The following is a 13542-nucleotide window of genomic DNA, read 5'->3' on the forward strand; positions in this document are numbered from 1 at the left end:
GCAGATGTTCTTGGTTCTTTCGGTAAAGTCACGTAGAATGGAAATAATAAAATAATAGAAATAAAACATATATTATTTTATTATGTTTTATTTTTATTATTTTATTATTTCCATTCTACGTGACTTTACCGAAAGAACCAAGAAGATGAATCCCTGCAGTCAGGAAAGCTTTAAATCGAAACACGAGCAGATGTTAAGCGGATGAAAGTGTAACGTTGCACAGGAAAGCGATACTGTGGAAGCACCAAAAGGCATTGCGGTGAAATGTAATGATGGAAAATGAATCCTGCAAATCCTACATCATTTTACTCCTTCAGAATCCGAAAGCGTTTCCCTACACGGGCGGTCTGTAGCATGCGAAGAGATCAACTAACAACCAAATACGTATCCAATGTTGCTATTGCAGGCTCTGCATTTCAAAAAGATAAATGTGCATCCCTGCAATTACTTGCTCATGCCGCTGCAGGAGGAAGAGTCCCCACTAGAGGTTATTTGGCCTACTCTTCCGCACTGGCCAGATCAAAGGTGCAGCTCTCACGCTGGCAAGATGTTAACTGCCTCGCCTGGTACGCAGGAGGTCGTGGATTCGATCTCGACCCTGACACCTGCTGTATATTTGGAGTTTGCATGTTCTCCCCGTGGTAGCGTGGATTTTTCTCTGGGTCCTCCGGGTTGTCCCCTCCACATTTAGAATCATGTGTTTAGAGTATTTGGCTGCTGTACATTTCCACATGATAAGCCACTTCATCGTGCTGTCGTTTGTGGCCAGGTCGCTTCTTAAAAAGAGCTACGTAGCTCAGTAGGCCTCACCTGGTAACATTTTAAACAAAGTTTAGTTCATACTCTTAGTTTTTTCGGTAAAGTCACGTAGGTAAAAAATGAAATAAAAATTAATAAAATAAAATAATAAAAATCACGACGTTTCGGAGGCAACACAAGTCTCCGTCATCAGGTGGGACCGTCACAGCCAGATTTGCTGTATCAAGTGATTAATTTTAATTTAATTTTTTACCTACGTGACTTTACCGAAAAAACTACGAGTATGAATCCTTGCAGTCACAAAAGCTTCAAATCTAGAAAGTTTAGTTTAGTTTACAATAGTTTTAGAGTCTACCCCTTACCTTTTCCCCCTCCCCATTTAAACCTCCATATTATTTGGTTCTTTCGGTAAAGTCACGTATAAAGATAAAATAATAAATAAAGAAATAGCATACGACTTAATTTATTATTTTATCTTTATACGACTTAATTTATTATTTTATCTTTATACGTGATTTTACCGAAAGAACCAAAGAATAATTCCTGCAGTCACGAAAGCTCCAAACTTAAGATTAAACCTCCATATCCCCACCACCTTGTCCCCAGCTGGGTGGAGCAGTTAGCCCAGTTTCCCACCTTGGCCAGGCGCTGTCGCGTCGACCTCGTGCCGCTGCTTGTGGAATTTCTGTTAACCCTCCGCCCCCACCCCAGTTCGTTTGGCGATCGGCACCTTGTATCGGGGTGTCACATTGAGGTGTATTTGTTGTTACATTGGGAATGATCTGGCCCGGGCTCACGGACTATCCGTGAGCGGGGCGCTCGCCCGCCGCTCCACTCACTTGTATTTGTTGCGCTCCTCGCGCTCGATGCGCTGCAGCCGCTCGTCCCTCTCGCGCCGGCGTCGCTCGCGCTCGGCCGCCAGGGACTCCTGGTGCTGCTTGTACGAGGACGAGAGCAGCCCAGCTGCAGCCCTGGCACTGCAGGGAATTCATGGCGCCCTTAGACCGACCGCGCTTTCGTCCGCGGTGCCGCTCGCCGCTGTCACCCGCACGGCCTGTTCCTCTTCATTTGGAGAGGTTGTGTTTACAGCTGGCGTCGTCTGCTTATTTCAGTGATCCAATCGCTCTAAGCGATCGTCGGTTTGATGGCAACTAATCGAACAACACGAAAATAGTCGGGGGGAGGGGACGGTGGAATTTCTCGCCTTCTGTGTTCCACGTGTGCCGCTGGACGGGAGGTGAAGGGTGGGGATTGCTGATGTCATCAGCGTAGTCAGATGAGTCACACTGGCTGTGGCTTGAAGGGAGGTTTGCTGCCTTCAGGAGGCAGAATGTTAGGGCGGCTGCTATTTTTAATGGGAAAATAAGGAATTGATTACGATAATTGTTTTTTAACCCTTCTATCTGGCAACAAAACTGACACCTTTTTTACAAGGAGTCATGTTTGCATAGACCACATTACCTGCAGTCATAATGCAAACAAAAACATAACTCTGATAATGTGCACTGTCCTTGAAGTTGATTGGTCCACACCCGAGACAGCTTTCCTTAGAGCCTAGTCTCACATGGGTTGGACCAGATGACACCTTTTGGCGTATGAGACTAGGCTCTAAGGAAAGCTGTCTCGGGTGTGGACCAATCAACTTCAAGGACAGTGCACATTATCAGAGTTATGTTTTTTGTTTGCATTATGACTGCAGGTATTGTGGTCTATGCAAACATGACTCCTTGTAAAAACGGTGTCAGTTTTGTTGCCAGATAGAAGGGTAAAAAAACAATTATCATATTTTTTACTGCCAAATGAGGTTCCAATGGTGTGAATTGATTATAATGTTTAGTTGATTGAGTTGCTTAATCGACTCATTGTCTCGGGTTCTAGTTATACTTTAGTTATCCGACTTGTACAATGCATCACTGCTCCTTTTCAAAGCACAAATAGGGGATGATTCTCCCACTCTTAAGTGTCTTTAACTGGGCGCTTTAGTTTGGCTATTGGAGCCTTTGGCATTTACAAATGAACCCTAAGAATCATAAACATGGTCTCACACGACTTGCAGAGAGCCACGGTTCTTAAATAAACACTGGCTGTGAAGGTATTACTTATCTTCGTTTTCCTATCAATATTATTGTTCGTAGTGTGACAAAGACGAAATCCGCATGTAATGAGTTTACCTGTCCATGGCTTTGTTGCTATTCTTGCCGTCTGCCGCCTCACTGCTGTGATTCTGGCTGTATGGGCTGCCGGCTGCCTGGCTGGCCGGGGAAGAAGGGCTCCCGTAAGAGCGAGCACCCGGCGTGCCGTAGACGTTGCCGTTGTAGTTGACCCCCGCGGAATACCTGTTGGCACAAGCGCAGTGCAAGTGTGCCCGCACGCAAGACAAAACAGAGCGATCACAGAGCCACTTGTTGTTCACGGAGCTCTGAAACGGGTGACCACCCAAGTCAAGACATTCTTGTTGAAAACACACACACACAATGGCAGGCTGTACAAACCACACGCGGTGACGACCTTTAAAGAAAAGTGCCAGGAGATCTTAAAGCAAGCTGAAATTCATACAAAATCTGTAGGGTTCTTAATCTATATGGTTCAACGATGGACAATTTGTTACAATGTTTGAATGTGCTTGACTTAAAATAATTCAACGTAAAATTGTTTACTGAGTAAGGGTATTATTCACGTAACTTCTATATGAATAGATTTAACAACAACAACAACACAAAACACCAGCTCTAAGAGAACTGAGCTGATCATCTGTCTGGCTAAGGGCCGAGGGCCTTTGTGCATGCAATGCACACCTTTGTGTGTCGTGACATCTATGCGTTTCCAACCTGCATTAATGTTTTTGTTGTGATCAGTTTTCTTATAATTTCCAAATTTGATTTAGTCAATACGGTAATATGCATATAGATGATACATATTAGAGTATTTACCGATGCGGAGACGTTTTTTTTTTAAGTTCTTGAAAGAACCACATTTAAAAACGATTACACATTTCATTAAAATAGCGAAGAGAGAAACGCTCGTTTAATCTCTGTGTAATAAGCATGCGGTTGTACCGAAAGGACAGATGAGCAGCCAAAGCTAAGCGTGACCTTCAGGGGTCATCTGCACGGTGAGCGAAGCAGAGCCATGCACGAACCCGATGCCAGGCACAATACTGTGAGCCACATTCAATCAAATAAGTTTCGCACACATCCTGCGTTGATTAAATTAGACACACGTGTCATCGGCAATATGCCCAACCAACGTTGGCTTGTTGGACAGATGAACGCGGAAACGCTTATTATTATTAATAATAACTATATTTTTGTTGTTTGGCCAATGTGTTATCAGCATGAGTTTGCAGAACTTATTTTATAAAGCGAATCCCCCTCCTCAGGGAGAGCACGTTACGCTGCCAGGGAACAGGACTACAACGAGATACTACGGGACCTCTCCCAAACGTCACGTCCAATTAACTCTCCGTTAGTTATCTTTAGAGACACTTAAAAACTCACCTCTACAATCATGCTTTTGAGCGACTCTGAGCTTGGCTCCGCGCCTCTGAGTTGCGGCCACTACGTCTGCAAATTTGCGCGCGTTACAAATTGAACTATTATTATTATTAAAGGTAAAGGCACAGTCTTGCCATTGTTTGTCCACGCCACGGCCGGTGGACGCACCTCCACTAGAGGGAGCTGTATAGAGGCCCCTCTAGAAGGAATTTGGCCTACTCCTCCATGCTGACCAAACATCTTGGCAGAGGTGGGAATACCCACTCTGTACCCCGCCACATGTTACCTGCCAATAGATAAATTACGTACATTGCCGAGAACAGAATATGTTTGTTTTAGTTTAGGAAAATATTGCTTCACTTTATTTCCATTGCACATCGTGCTCCTTTGAGTCTCGTGAGAGCTACATCAAAAGCAACCACTCGTTTGGCATGCATTTGTTGTGCAAGTCGCTGGTAAATGGGAATATAACACCAGCAACCCTGCAATAGGAAACCAGCATCTCAAAGGAGTTAGCTCAGTTCTATCAATTGTAGTCATACCATTGACCTAAAATCACTCCCTAAATGTCCTCAGATTACGAAAATCAAATCCACCTTTGATTTTATGTGCATGCAAGTGCATGCTGTTTTATGAGGGCCGGCAAGCACGTGGAAGGCTTTACCGGTTGGGAGTGAACGTGAAACTAGCTGCGAAGCGAAGAGGTTTGGAAGCGAAAGAATCATGTGATGGCTCCAAGAGTCGTGAGCCGCTCTCAGAGGCCGCGGAGCTAAAGGAGGAAAGTGCCAAAGGAAAAGACAAACGCATAATAGTTTGCGTAGCTTGCATGCAAGTCAGAGGCAAAAAGGCCAAACGAAGGTCAAAAGGTTGAGGAGCTTTCCGAGGACATCAGTTTGGTGGCCATTGTCTTGGCTCAGAAAATGTTGAAAGCAAATGTGTACACGAAACAGATGAATTTAGAAAATGCCATAATTTAGTTGGTATTGCGCGTGATATATTTGTTTTAGGCATGAAACTGCCTAAAAAAACGTTTTGTTTTTTTAAAGGGTCACAACTGCACAATGAGTGGAAAAATATGTTCAAAGAAAGATTCCAAGGTGCCAATATTATAGGGGGAAAGTACAAGTTAGTCACGACTGTTTTGAGATCCTGAATTTCATGCCACGGGTGCCGATCTTTTTGGTTATTTATTTGAGGATAAAAATGCCATCTTTTAAAATCTAACTTAAAAAAACACGTTGCAAATTAGGTTTAAACCAGTATTGATATTATCAATAAATAATTTCCCGCACATTAACATTCTGCCAATTTTTAACAGCATGGCAATTCTTCAGCATAACAAGCAGAACAATACAACTTAAGTGTAACAACAAAACTTAACAATCGTCCTCCATAATGAAAAGCACCAGAATAACTACCAGGGATTCGTGAGTGCATTACTACAAACAACAAAGGCAACATTTACACTAAAAAATACGCGGTTTGCAAATCTGGTGAAAAAGGCTGGAAAGCTGAACCTCTTGAGATGTTATTTGAAAGGGAATAAAACATATCTGATTTGAAGCTTCCGTGACTGCAGGAATCCATACTCTTTGGTTCTTTTGGTAAGGTCACGTAGGTATATAATAAAATTAAAATAAATCACGACGCTTCTGGCGCAACACAAGCCTCTGTCATCAGGTGGCAAAGCATGGTCTGCTGCTGAGGCACGTCGTGATTTATTTGTATTTTATTTTTTATTCCTACGTGACTTTACCGAAAGGACCAAAGATTATGGAATAAAAATACATTCTCGTAAAATACAAATGACATCCAATACCAAGTATAAAATATAATCTTAATATGTGAATGCATCATTATCACCCATTTAACCATTCTTCTAATTCCTTATGTCACCATCTGAGCCAATCCGACACTGACACATTGAGATATATCACATTATTATAATTTAGTAGATACTTGGCAACTATCCTTTGTTAATATCGAAGTAAAAAAACACGTAAATGCCTCATTCAAGCTTCCATCACTTTGTCTCCTGGAGACTGATGCGTGGGGATATTTGGTTAATTCCTTTGAATACATGTTTTGCATTTAAATAATAATCTACAATCATGTCCAAGCATCTCCGTGCTCAAACAAATAATGGAGTTAGCACACTCATCTCCCTTCCTAGCTCTGAGCCAAAGTTGGAGATTCCCCATTCAATCCATAGAATTACACACTTTTTTAAATTTCCCAACAAAGAACTTTGAAAGAAAACATAAAACGTTGTATTAATGAAGTGGTGTATATTTTAGTAAAGAAAATTCAACACTTTCGTCAATAATAATGCTTCAAAAGGAAAAAAAATATGAAATAGGTGACACTTCAAGCAATGGCTGATGGTATAAAGTGAAATTGTGCTTTTTCACCACAGCCAACGCAGCATCACCAAATCATTTGCTACATTTTAGAAGGAACATTGGTGACATCCGTGTATAAAAAAGTAGCCATGTAAATAATCAATTACCGAGCAACTTAGTGAATTACCACAATTCGGGGTCATGGTTCACTAATCATGTTTTAACACTGCGGTCAATATAGCACCTCTAGTGGCTGCAGTAATCATGCGAATCCATTACAAAAAAATTGAATATCCTATCCACGATGTTACACAAGTAACACAAACGAACGAATCGAGTTTAATTGTCGGATCGTTACATGCCGAATCAGCGGCCCATGCATGAACAAATTTTGTAATAATCGTATTCGTCAAAAACCGCATTCCTGTTGGCCTCCACACCGCTGCCACTGTAGCGGCTGCCCCTCACCCTTTTACCTGGCCGCCGCCGGAGTCCCTGCCGCCGTCGCCGCAGCTGCTGCCTCGTCCTGACGCTCGCGCATGGAGGCCGGCTTGTCCATGGGCTCATAGCTGAAGAGGTGGAAGGGAGACTTGGGCACGTACGGCAGCCTAACGGGCAGGGCGGCAGGCGAGACGTTAGCAGCGTGGCGTGCCGGGGTCGCGGCCCGCGACCGGAGCGTCGCTGCGGGCGCCGGCAACGCGGCCGCCGGCGGCGGCGATGGAGAAGGCGGCGTAGAGGAAGGCGGTAACGGAGATGGCGACACCGGGAGGCGCTGCGCCGGAGCGGGCATGCAGGAGGAGGAGGAGGCATTTTGCACGAGGGGCAGCGACTTGGCCAGAGCAGAGCCAGGGGATGATTTAGCGTCCGCTTGGAAGCAGCGGTCATTCGTCTCAGAGCAAACCGCAAGACTTTAGTTAAAAAAAAAATAATTGGGAAAAAAGGGGAAAAAAAGGTTCATGTTAGAATTCTTGGCAAGACACAAATAGCGAAATGAGGCAGAGGATAATGCATTGAAATTCAGTACAGGAAAGCATTGCTTTAATTATTTGGATATTTTGCAGGGAGTTCATGGTGACATGAAACTTTTTTTGTTAGGTCGAGTCGAAATTTTTCTTCTGGAAAAAAATATTATTTAACATTTTTTTGGGATTCATATCGCCTGCTTGTAAAATGTCCAAATATTTCAATGTTTTCATACGATCGATCCCCAAATATTTTGTTATTGTAAATGAATAGCATAAAGTGTTAAACCGTGAACATATACAATCATAAAAATGAAATTACATTCCAAAAAAGTAATAAAAAGATACAAAAAATATATTTTAAAAAGTGTTCATGGTTAATAAAGTTAAACATTAGTATTTCCTCATGTAGGATGTTAGTTGTTTTTTTGTGAAAACAGTGCCATTAAAAAAGCTAAACAGATTATTACAATAATATCAATGTTACTTGTTTCATGAAACAACCAGCATAATAAAACAACACTTTAGTAGCCAATAGAAATTACTTAAACCCAGGATTAATTGCCTGCTCATATTTTTGTAATTACGTGACAATTAAGAGTTTTGTTTTAAATGTATTTTCTTTTTTTTCTTTTGCAAATCACTAGTGTTTTAAGAGTGCGCCGTTAAGAGTGTAGCCAAAATATTTGGGTAGAAATCCAAAGGGCATCCAAATGCACAGCCCTACTGACAGCCTCGCGTGAAATAACGCATGCCATGTTGAGGTGCAATCACACTCCTCCCTGTGCACAGACTCTGCTACCTCTCATTGGTCGGCTCAGCACCAGCACCACATTCATCATCAGTATCAGGTTCTGTGATTGGCTCTTCCTCATCCCGACCCTCTCTGCGCGATTTTGAGGCCCGAACGATTGGACACGTTTGGCAATGGGGGGATGGGCGGGTGGCAATGGGAAATCAGGAGACACAGACAACAGAGATCCAACAGAAGAAGAAGAAAAAAACAGGAGGGAGAGAAGAAATAAAACTGATGAAATGAAAACAAGGCGACAGGAAACAACAGTCAGGAAAGTTAGGGTGGAATGAAGAGATTTGCATGCACAAGTGAAAAAGTGCAACAGAAACAACAATGTATTATGTGTAATGATGAATGCCTATGAGAACAACTAAGATGCAGAATGACATTGAGATTGCTATGAATGCTGGCACAGTTGCCTGTTGATAAACTTGATTTATCAAGTTTGACATCTGTGTTCTTTGTACCGTAGACTTATTGCAAAATGATTGTTTTGGAATGTAACATCGCAACAAAAGAGTGAATTCCTTTGTAAAATAATTCAATAAAGACATTCTTTACCGAGAGTTTTATGTGCATTCGTGTTTCTGGCACATGTAACCTCTGGGGCTAAGGTGAATGAAAGCCAGCTACAATGCAACGGTAAATTAATCCACTCATCCTATCAAACTGTTGAAGCCTAAGGCGTACATTGGGATAGAGTCAAGATTAACAATGAAGTGTTGGTTGTCAATTTATTTTGTAAATGTATTTCCATGGTATTCTGGCATTTAATGACGGACCCTCGACCATGCTTTGCTGGGAAGTATAACGTCCATTTTATAGAAGTTTCTATAGGGTCAGGATATCAAACTGGCAACCTTATAAAATGCAGGGTTTACAATTTAATGGCACGGTCATTCCTCCACAAGCATTTTGTTTCCTACGCGCAGTCATAAAGTCAGATATAACGTGGTGTTTTTCAAACATTCATGTGTATTTTTATAGTTTTTACAGTTTAATTGTACCAAACTCCCGGCGAAATAGGCTGAATGTGTATCCTGTACCCTGGTGGCCTGGAGTTCTCCCAACATCGGTCGATGATCGTTGCCAAACCCAACACAGCACACCGGCACGAGAAAATGTGGCCTCTTTTTTGCGAAAAATTACCGCACCAGATCACCAGCCAACTTTCCTTAAGCTTGGCGGGTTTTCGGAAAAATTTGTATCACAATATTAAAATGTACTTGACCAAATGGGCTGCATTATACCCACATTTGGCAACAGATTGTATGTTGTGTGATTTTCGTTAGTTGTTTTTTTTATACTTATGAGATCCTTATTGAACCACACATGTATGTAAAACATTTGCTTATTTCACTAATTTGAGTTACTTAATTAATGTTATGTTTGTCCAATTGAACAAAAAATTACACTTTTTATAAACTTCAACACATGCCAAAATATATAAATAGCTCTTAAAATCCTGTTATATGAATGCACTTTGAAGAAAGCAAACATACTATTTTCATGCTCAAGGATGATTACCTCAAAAAAAATAAGGCACGGGCAAGTTCACGAATATTCAGCGGCAATAATTTGAGGAAGAATTATTATTATTTTTTGAAACGTGACTAGGGTCATTTCATTAAAAAATTGCATTCAATCTTCGGTTAGTATCGTTTCATAAAAAAAAAAATCACATTCAATTGTAAACAAATTGCACTTTCCTCCTAGACTGCAGAACCATTTACTATAATAGACAAACCTGTTATCATCAGTCCACCATAGAACACTATCCCTAAATTGCTGTGGTATAACTGATGGTTTGGAACTCTTTGGGGAGATTATTGAGTGACATGAAGAATAGGAATTACTGGCTGATCTAATGGAAAGTGCGCTCTGGAAACTATAATGAAGCACGCTGACCTAACAATGAAAGCATAATGGTATAGACGAAAGCTTTGGGTACCCAAAGTTTCGAGTTAGAATCTCATAAAGAGACATCAGAGTAATACATAATCAAAATGACATCAACAAAGCTACACAAATGTATATATCATCATTCGAGGATACTTCATAATTAAACATAAAATGAATGTTTAATGCACGAAAAGTGTTTGAAGTGATGAAATGTAAGATCATGTTTTGATTAAATGTGTTTAGAACTCCGATAGGTTTCTGTTGGAGGGAACTGCTGTCCAATAGATGGATACGAATCCCAAATCTACGCCTCACAAAAGAATTGCCATCATCCTGGAAAAGAACAAATAAATGCTAGCCTTAAAAACACATGGCCAATATCGCTTCTCTTTTTGAAGCAACGTGGCCTCACAATTGCCGTAATTTAGCTTAAACTTTCAAACAAAAATTAAACAAGTCAGTGAACATCAATGAGTCCACTTTATGGTCCATACAAAAAAAAAGATTCTCATTTGATGTTAAACTTGTTCATGGCCAGACCGGGAAAATCCTGCTGCCTGCGCCGCAGCTCGTGATGCAGGACAAGACGGACTTGAGTGCCGTGTGACGTCACGTTCCGAGCGCAGCCTGAGTGCTGGTGGGAGGACCAGATAGATACCACGCTTTGGCCCACAGACAAGGCCCCTCTCGGTGCCGCCTGCTCGTATCCTGCCCCTGACAGCTCCCAGGAAATATTCTGGCGTCGGGCCCTTCTTGAGTGGACACTTGAGTTGCTAAACGGCACGGCTGGATCGTGGCGTCGCGTGTTCCACATTGACGTTTTTGACATTTGCGAACAGATCCCATCGCATTGAAGTAACCGAGCATTAAAAAAAATTCACATCAATGCGCACACGACTTGAGTGGCCAGAATACATTTGGTTAAAAGGTCCGATCTTGTGAAGGTCATATTCAATGCTGCATGGGGAAAAATATAAAATATATTATTCGATTCACAAAGCTCATGCCTTCTTTGCCACAACAGCACAGTTGGAGTAAAAAAAAAAAATCTGATTTCCAATGTGGCCTTAGCGAATATGTAAACCTTTGTAATCTGGCGTGAGTCATAGGCTGTTTCATTTGAAGTTTATATTATTTATTATTCGGTATTATTCATTAAGTTGGCAGCTGTGCTCATTAGAACTACACAACCACAATGCGGTTTTAGACATAGCATATATGAAGCACACCACAAGCCCCATTATTTTTCACATGAGAGCAGTACCATGTTTCCATGAGACACGAGAGGCATTCGCCATTACCGGGATGCCGATAGTCACCTACCTATTGCGCGGAAGATGAAAAATAACCAACCACTTTAGCAACCTCGGAACTTTTGTGTCTGCCACATGAGTTGCCGGCAGACGTGTGGTTAAGTCTGGATGAGGTTCCTGGAAAATCCTCAATCCTTCATCCCACTGATCGGCACGAAAGCCCTCGTACCGAGTTAAGTTTGAGGTTTTCTTAGTCATTCTTTGGGCCTCAGAGGCATATGCTTTAAATAAAATATTCCCACCTACCCTGCAATGTGCAGATTAAATGAAATGAAAATGCATGCAAAGGAAATGAGAGATGTGGATTTTGCAAAGGGACCTGTGCTACAATAATCACTGAGAGAAAAAAAAAGATTCCTATTGTTGTGCCAAAATGCAATGCAAATATATATTTTTTTAAATCTCAAGTCTATCATATGGTCATTTTTTCCTACAAATATCTACTACCGTACTCTCTGTAACATAAGTCACAGCATCCTAGGGGGAGGGGGTCATATAACCCGTAGGCGCACACGTGTATGTGTATGACTGTTTTGCGTAACTTTCTTGACACCGGCTACTATTATGGGGTGCATGTTACTCTCGGGAGTGTCTTCTAATCCACGGAGTGTGGAAATATATTTTCACATCTGTAATATCTAGCATGGAACAAAAAAAATAACCCAATTTTTGTTCTGTTCAAAGTGGCTACCTTACATGTGTTTGATATAATTCCTAGCAAAGACACACTTTGCACGTTTTATTTGCAGAATTTGGACACGTCACAAACCGCCTCTTATTCGGACGTTTTGGTTATTCCAGACTCGCGGTCGCCTTGCTTTGAGATTAAGCGCAAAATTCGGCCACAATTCACACACCGTGCGCACGACTCATCCATTTGAATTCCAACCTTGGAAGTTACTCCGGTTTTTCATACTTAGAAATATAGCATGGAAAGTGGCGCAGGCAGTTTCACTGTCACTTTAATCCATTTTTTATCTGATGTCGTGGTACTTATTTACGCCAGAAATGTTACCGGGGTGATTCATAATTCAAGTATTCTCTACGAGCTATTGAAACAAAGCCAGCATCACGTACAGTTTTCATGAACTGCAATAACGTCCCGAGTTTGTTTAGACTGCACCATGCTTTTGTTTTCCACTTGCATTTCCTAAAAAAACCAGCATAGAGCAATAATACCTTCTGTCTGGAGCCACGGACACAGATAGGCTAATCTAAAGGATGCAGAATAGCCTTCTGTTACATTAGAAGTGACATACTGATCGCATCTTGTTTTCTACATTAAAACTCCACTGGCTTTGTTATTTTACTTCCAAAGACCCACTAAATATTCCCAAGCCAGCGCCAGTAAACTGGTCGCGAATTATTTGCCAAAGATTTAGGTCAGCGTACATGCTGTCCGTGCTTTTCCTAAGATTAGCGACGGAGTCAGATAAGCGTGTTTTACGACCTGGCATCCCGCTGTGACTGAAAAATTCCGTGGTGGGAATTAATTTGCGTTACTTCGAGCTGAGCGGCGAAATAATTCCCTTTGCAAGTCCATATAACCTATTAATCATAACTCTCGCAGCAATGAGAAACAAAGCAACACAAGTTCCAAATGTCCCCCAAACCTCACGCGAGAAAATAAATTTGGCCATTAAGGAATAAGCTCACTTATTGTGAGCTGACTTGGCACAAAATGACACGAGGACTCCGAGTGTAAAAATGGGCCTGAGAACCATCACACATACGCGGCGGATCAGACCACGTGAGCCAACACCAGTTCACTTGAATGGTCCCATAGCGTTCTTTTCTTGTTTAGTTAAATAAAACTGTTGCTTTAAAGAAGATAAAGGCAAAGATCCACGTATAGCCTTCAGCAGACTCTTAGGGAAAGTGCCGTGAGCGACCACTCATGAAGGCCAGCACAACACACGCCGCCTTTGCCTCCCAAGTGACAATGTTTACACACCGCACCAGGTACTAATTTAA

General features: G+C 41.7%; 1 protein-coding gene across 9 annotated transcripts in view; it reads right to left on the reverse strand.

Moving 5' to 3' along the window:
- FHOD3 (formin homology 2 domain containing 3) overlaps nt 1-13542 on the reverse strand; it is a 173403-nt gene that overhangs the window by 38278 nt on the left and 121583 nt on the right. For 4 of the 9 annotated variants that reach the window (XM_061565639.1, XM_061565633.1, XM_061565631.1 and 1 more), the window contains exons 11-15: nt 8360-8443; nt 7072-7503; nt 4918-5022; nt 2931-3095; nt 1599-1736 (exon numbers count right to left, since the gene is read on the reverse strand). In XM_061565639.1, coding sequence (XP_061421623.1) covers nt 1599-1736; nt 2931-3095; nt 4918-5022; nt 7072-7503; nt 8360-8443 — 924 coding nt within the window. The remainder of the gene's footprint in view (nt 1-1598; nt 1737-2930; nt 3096-4917; nt 5023-7071; nt 7504-8359; nt 8444-13542) is intronic. The other 5 variants (XM_061565636.1, XM_061565637.1, XM_061565634.1 and 2 more) reach the window with 5 other exon arrangements.

Source organism: Lethenteron reissneri, chromosome 35 (genome assembly GCF_015708825.2).
Source record: "Lethenteron reissneri isolate LAM-NWPU_2019-01 chromosome 35, ASM1570882v1, whole genome shotgun sequence".
Classification (NCBI taxonomy): domain Eukaryota; kingdom Metazoa; phylum Chordata; class Hyperoartia; order Petromyzontiformes; family Petromyzontidae; genus Lethenteron; species Lethenteron reissneri.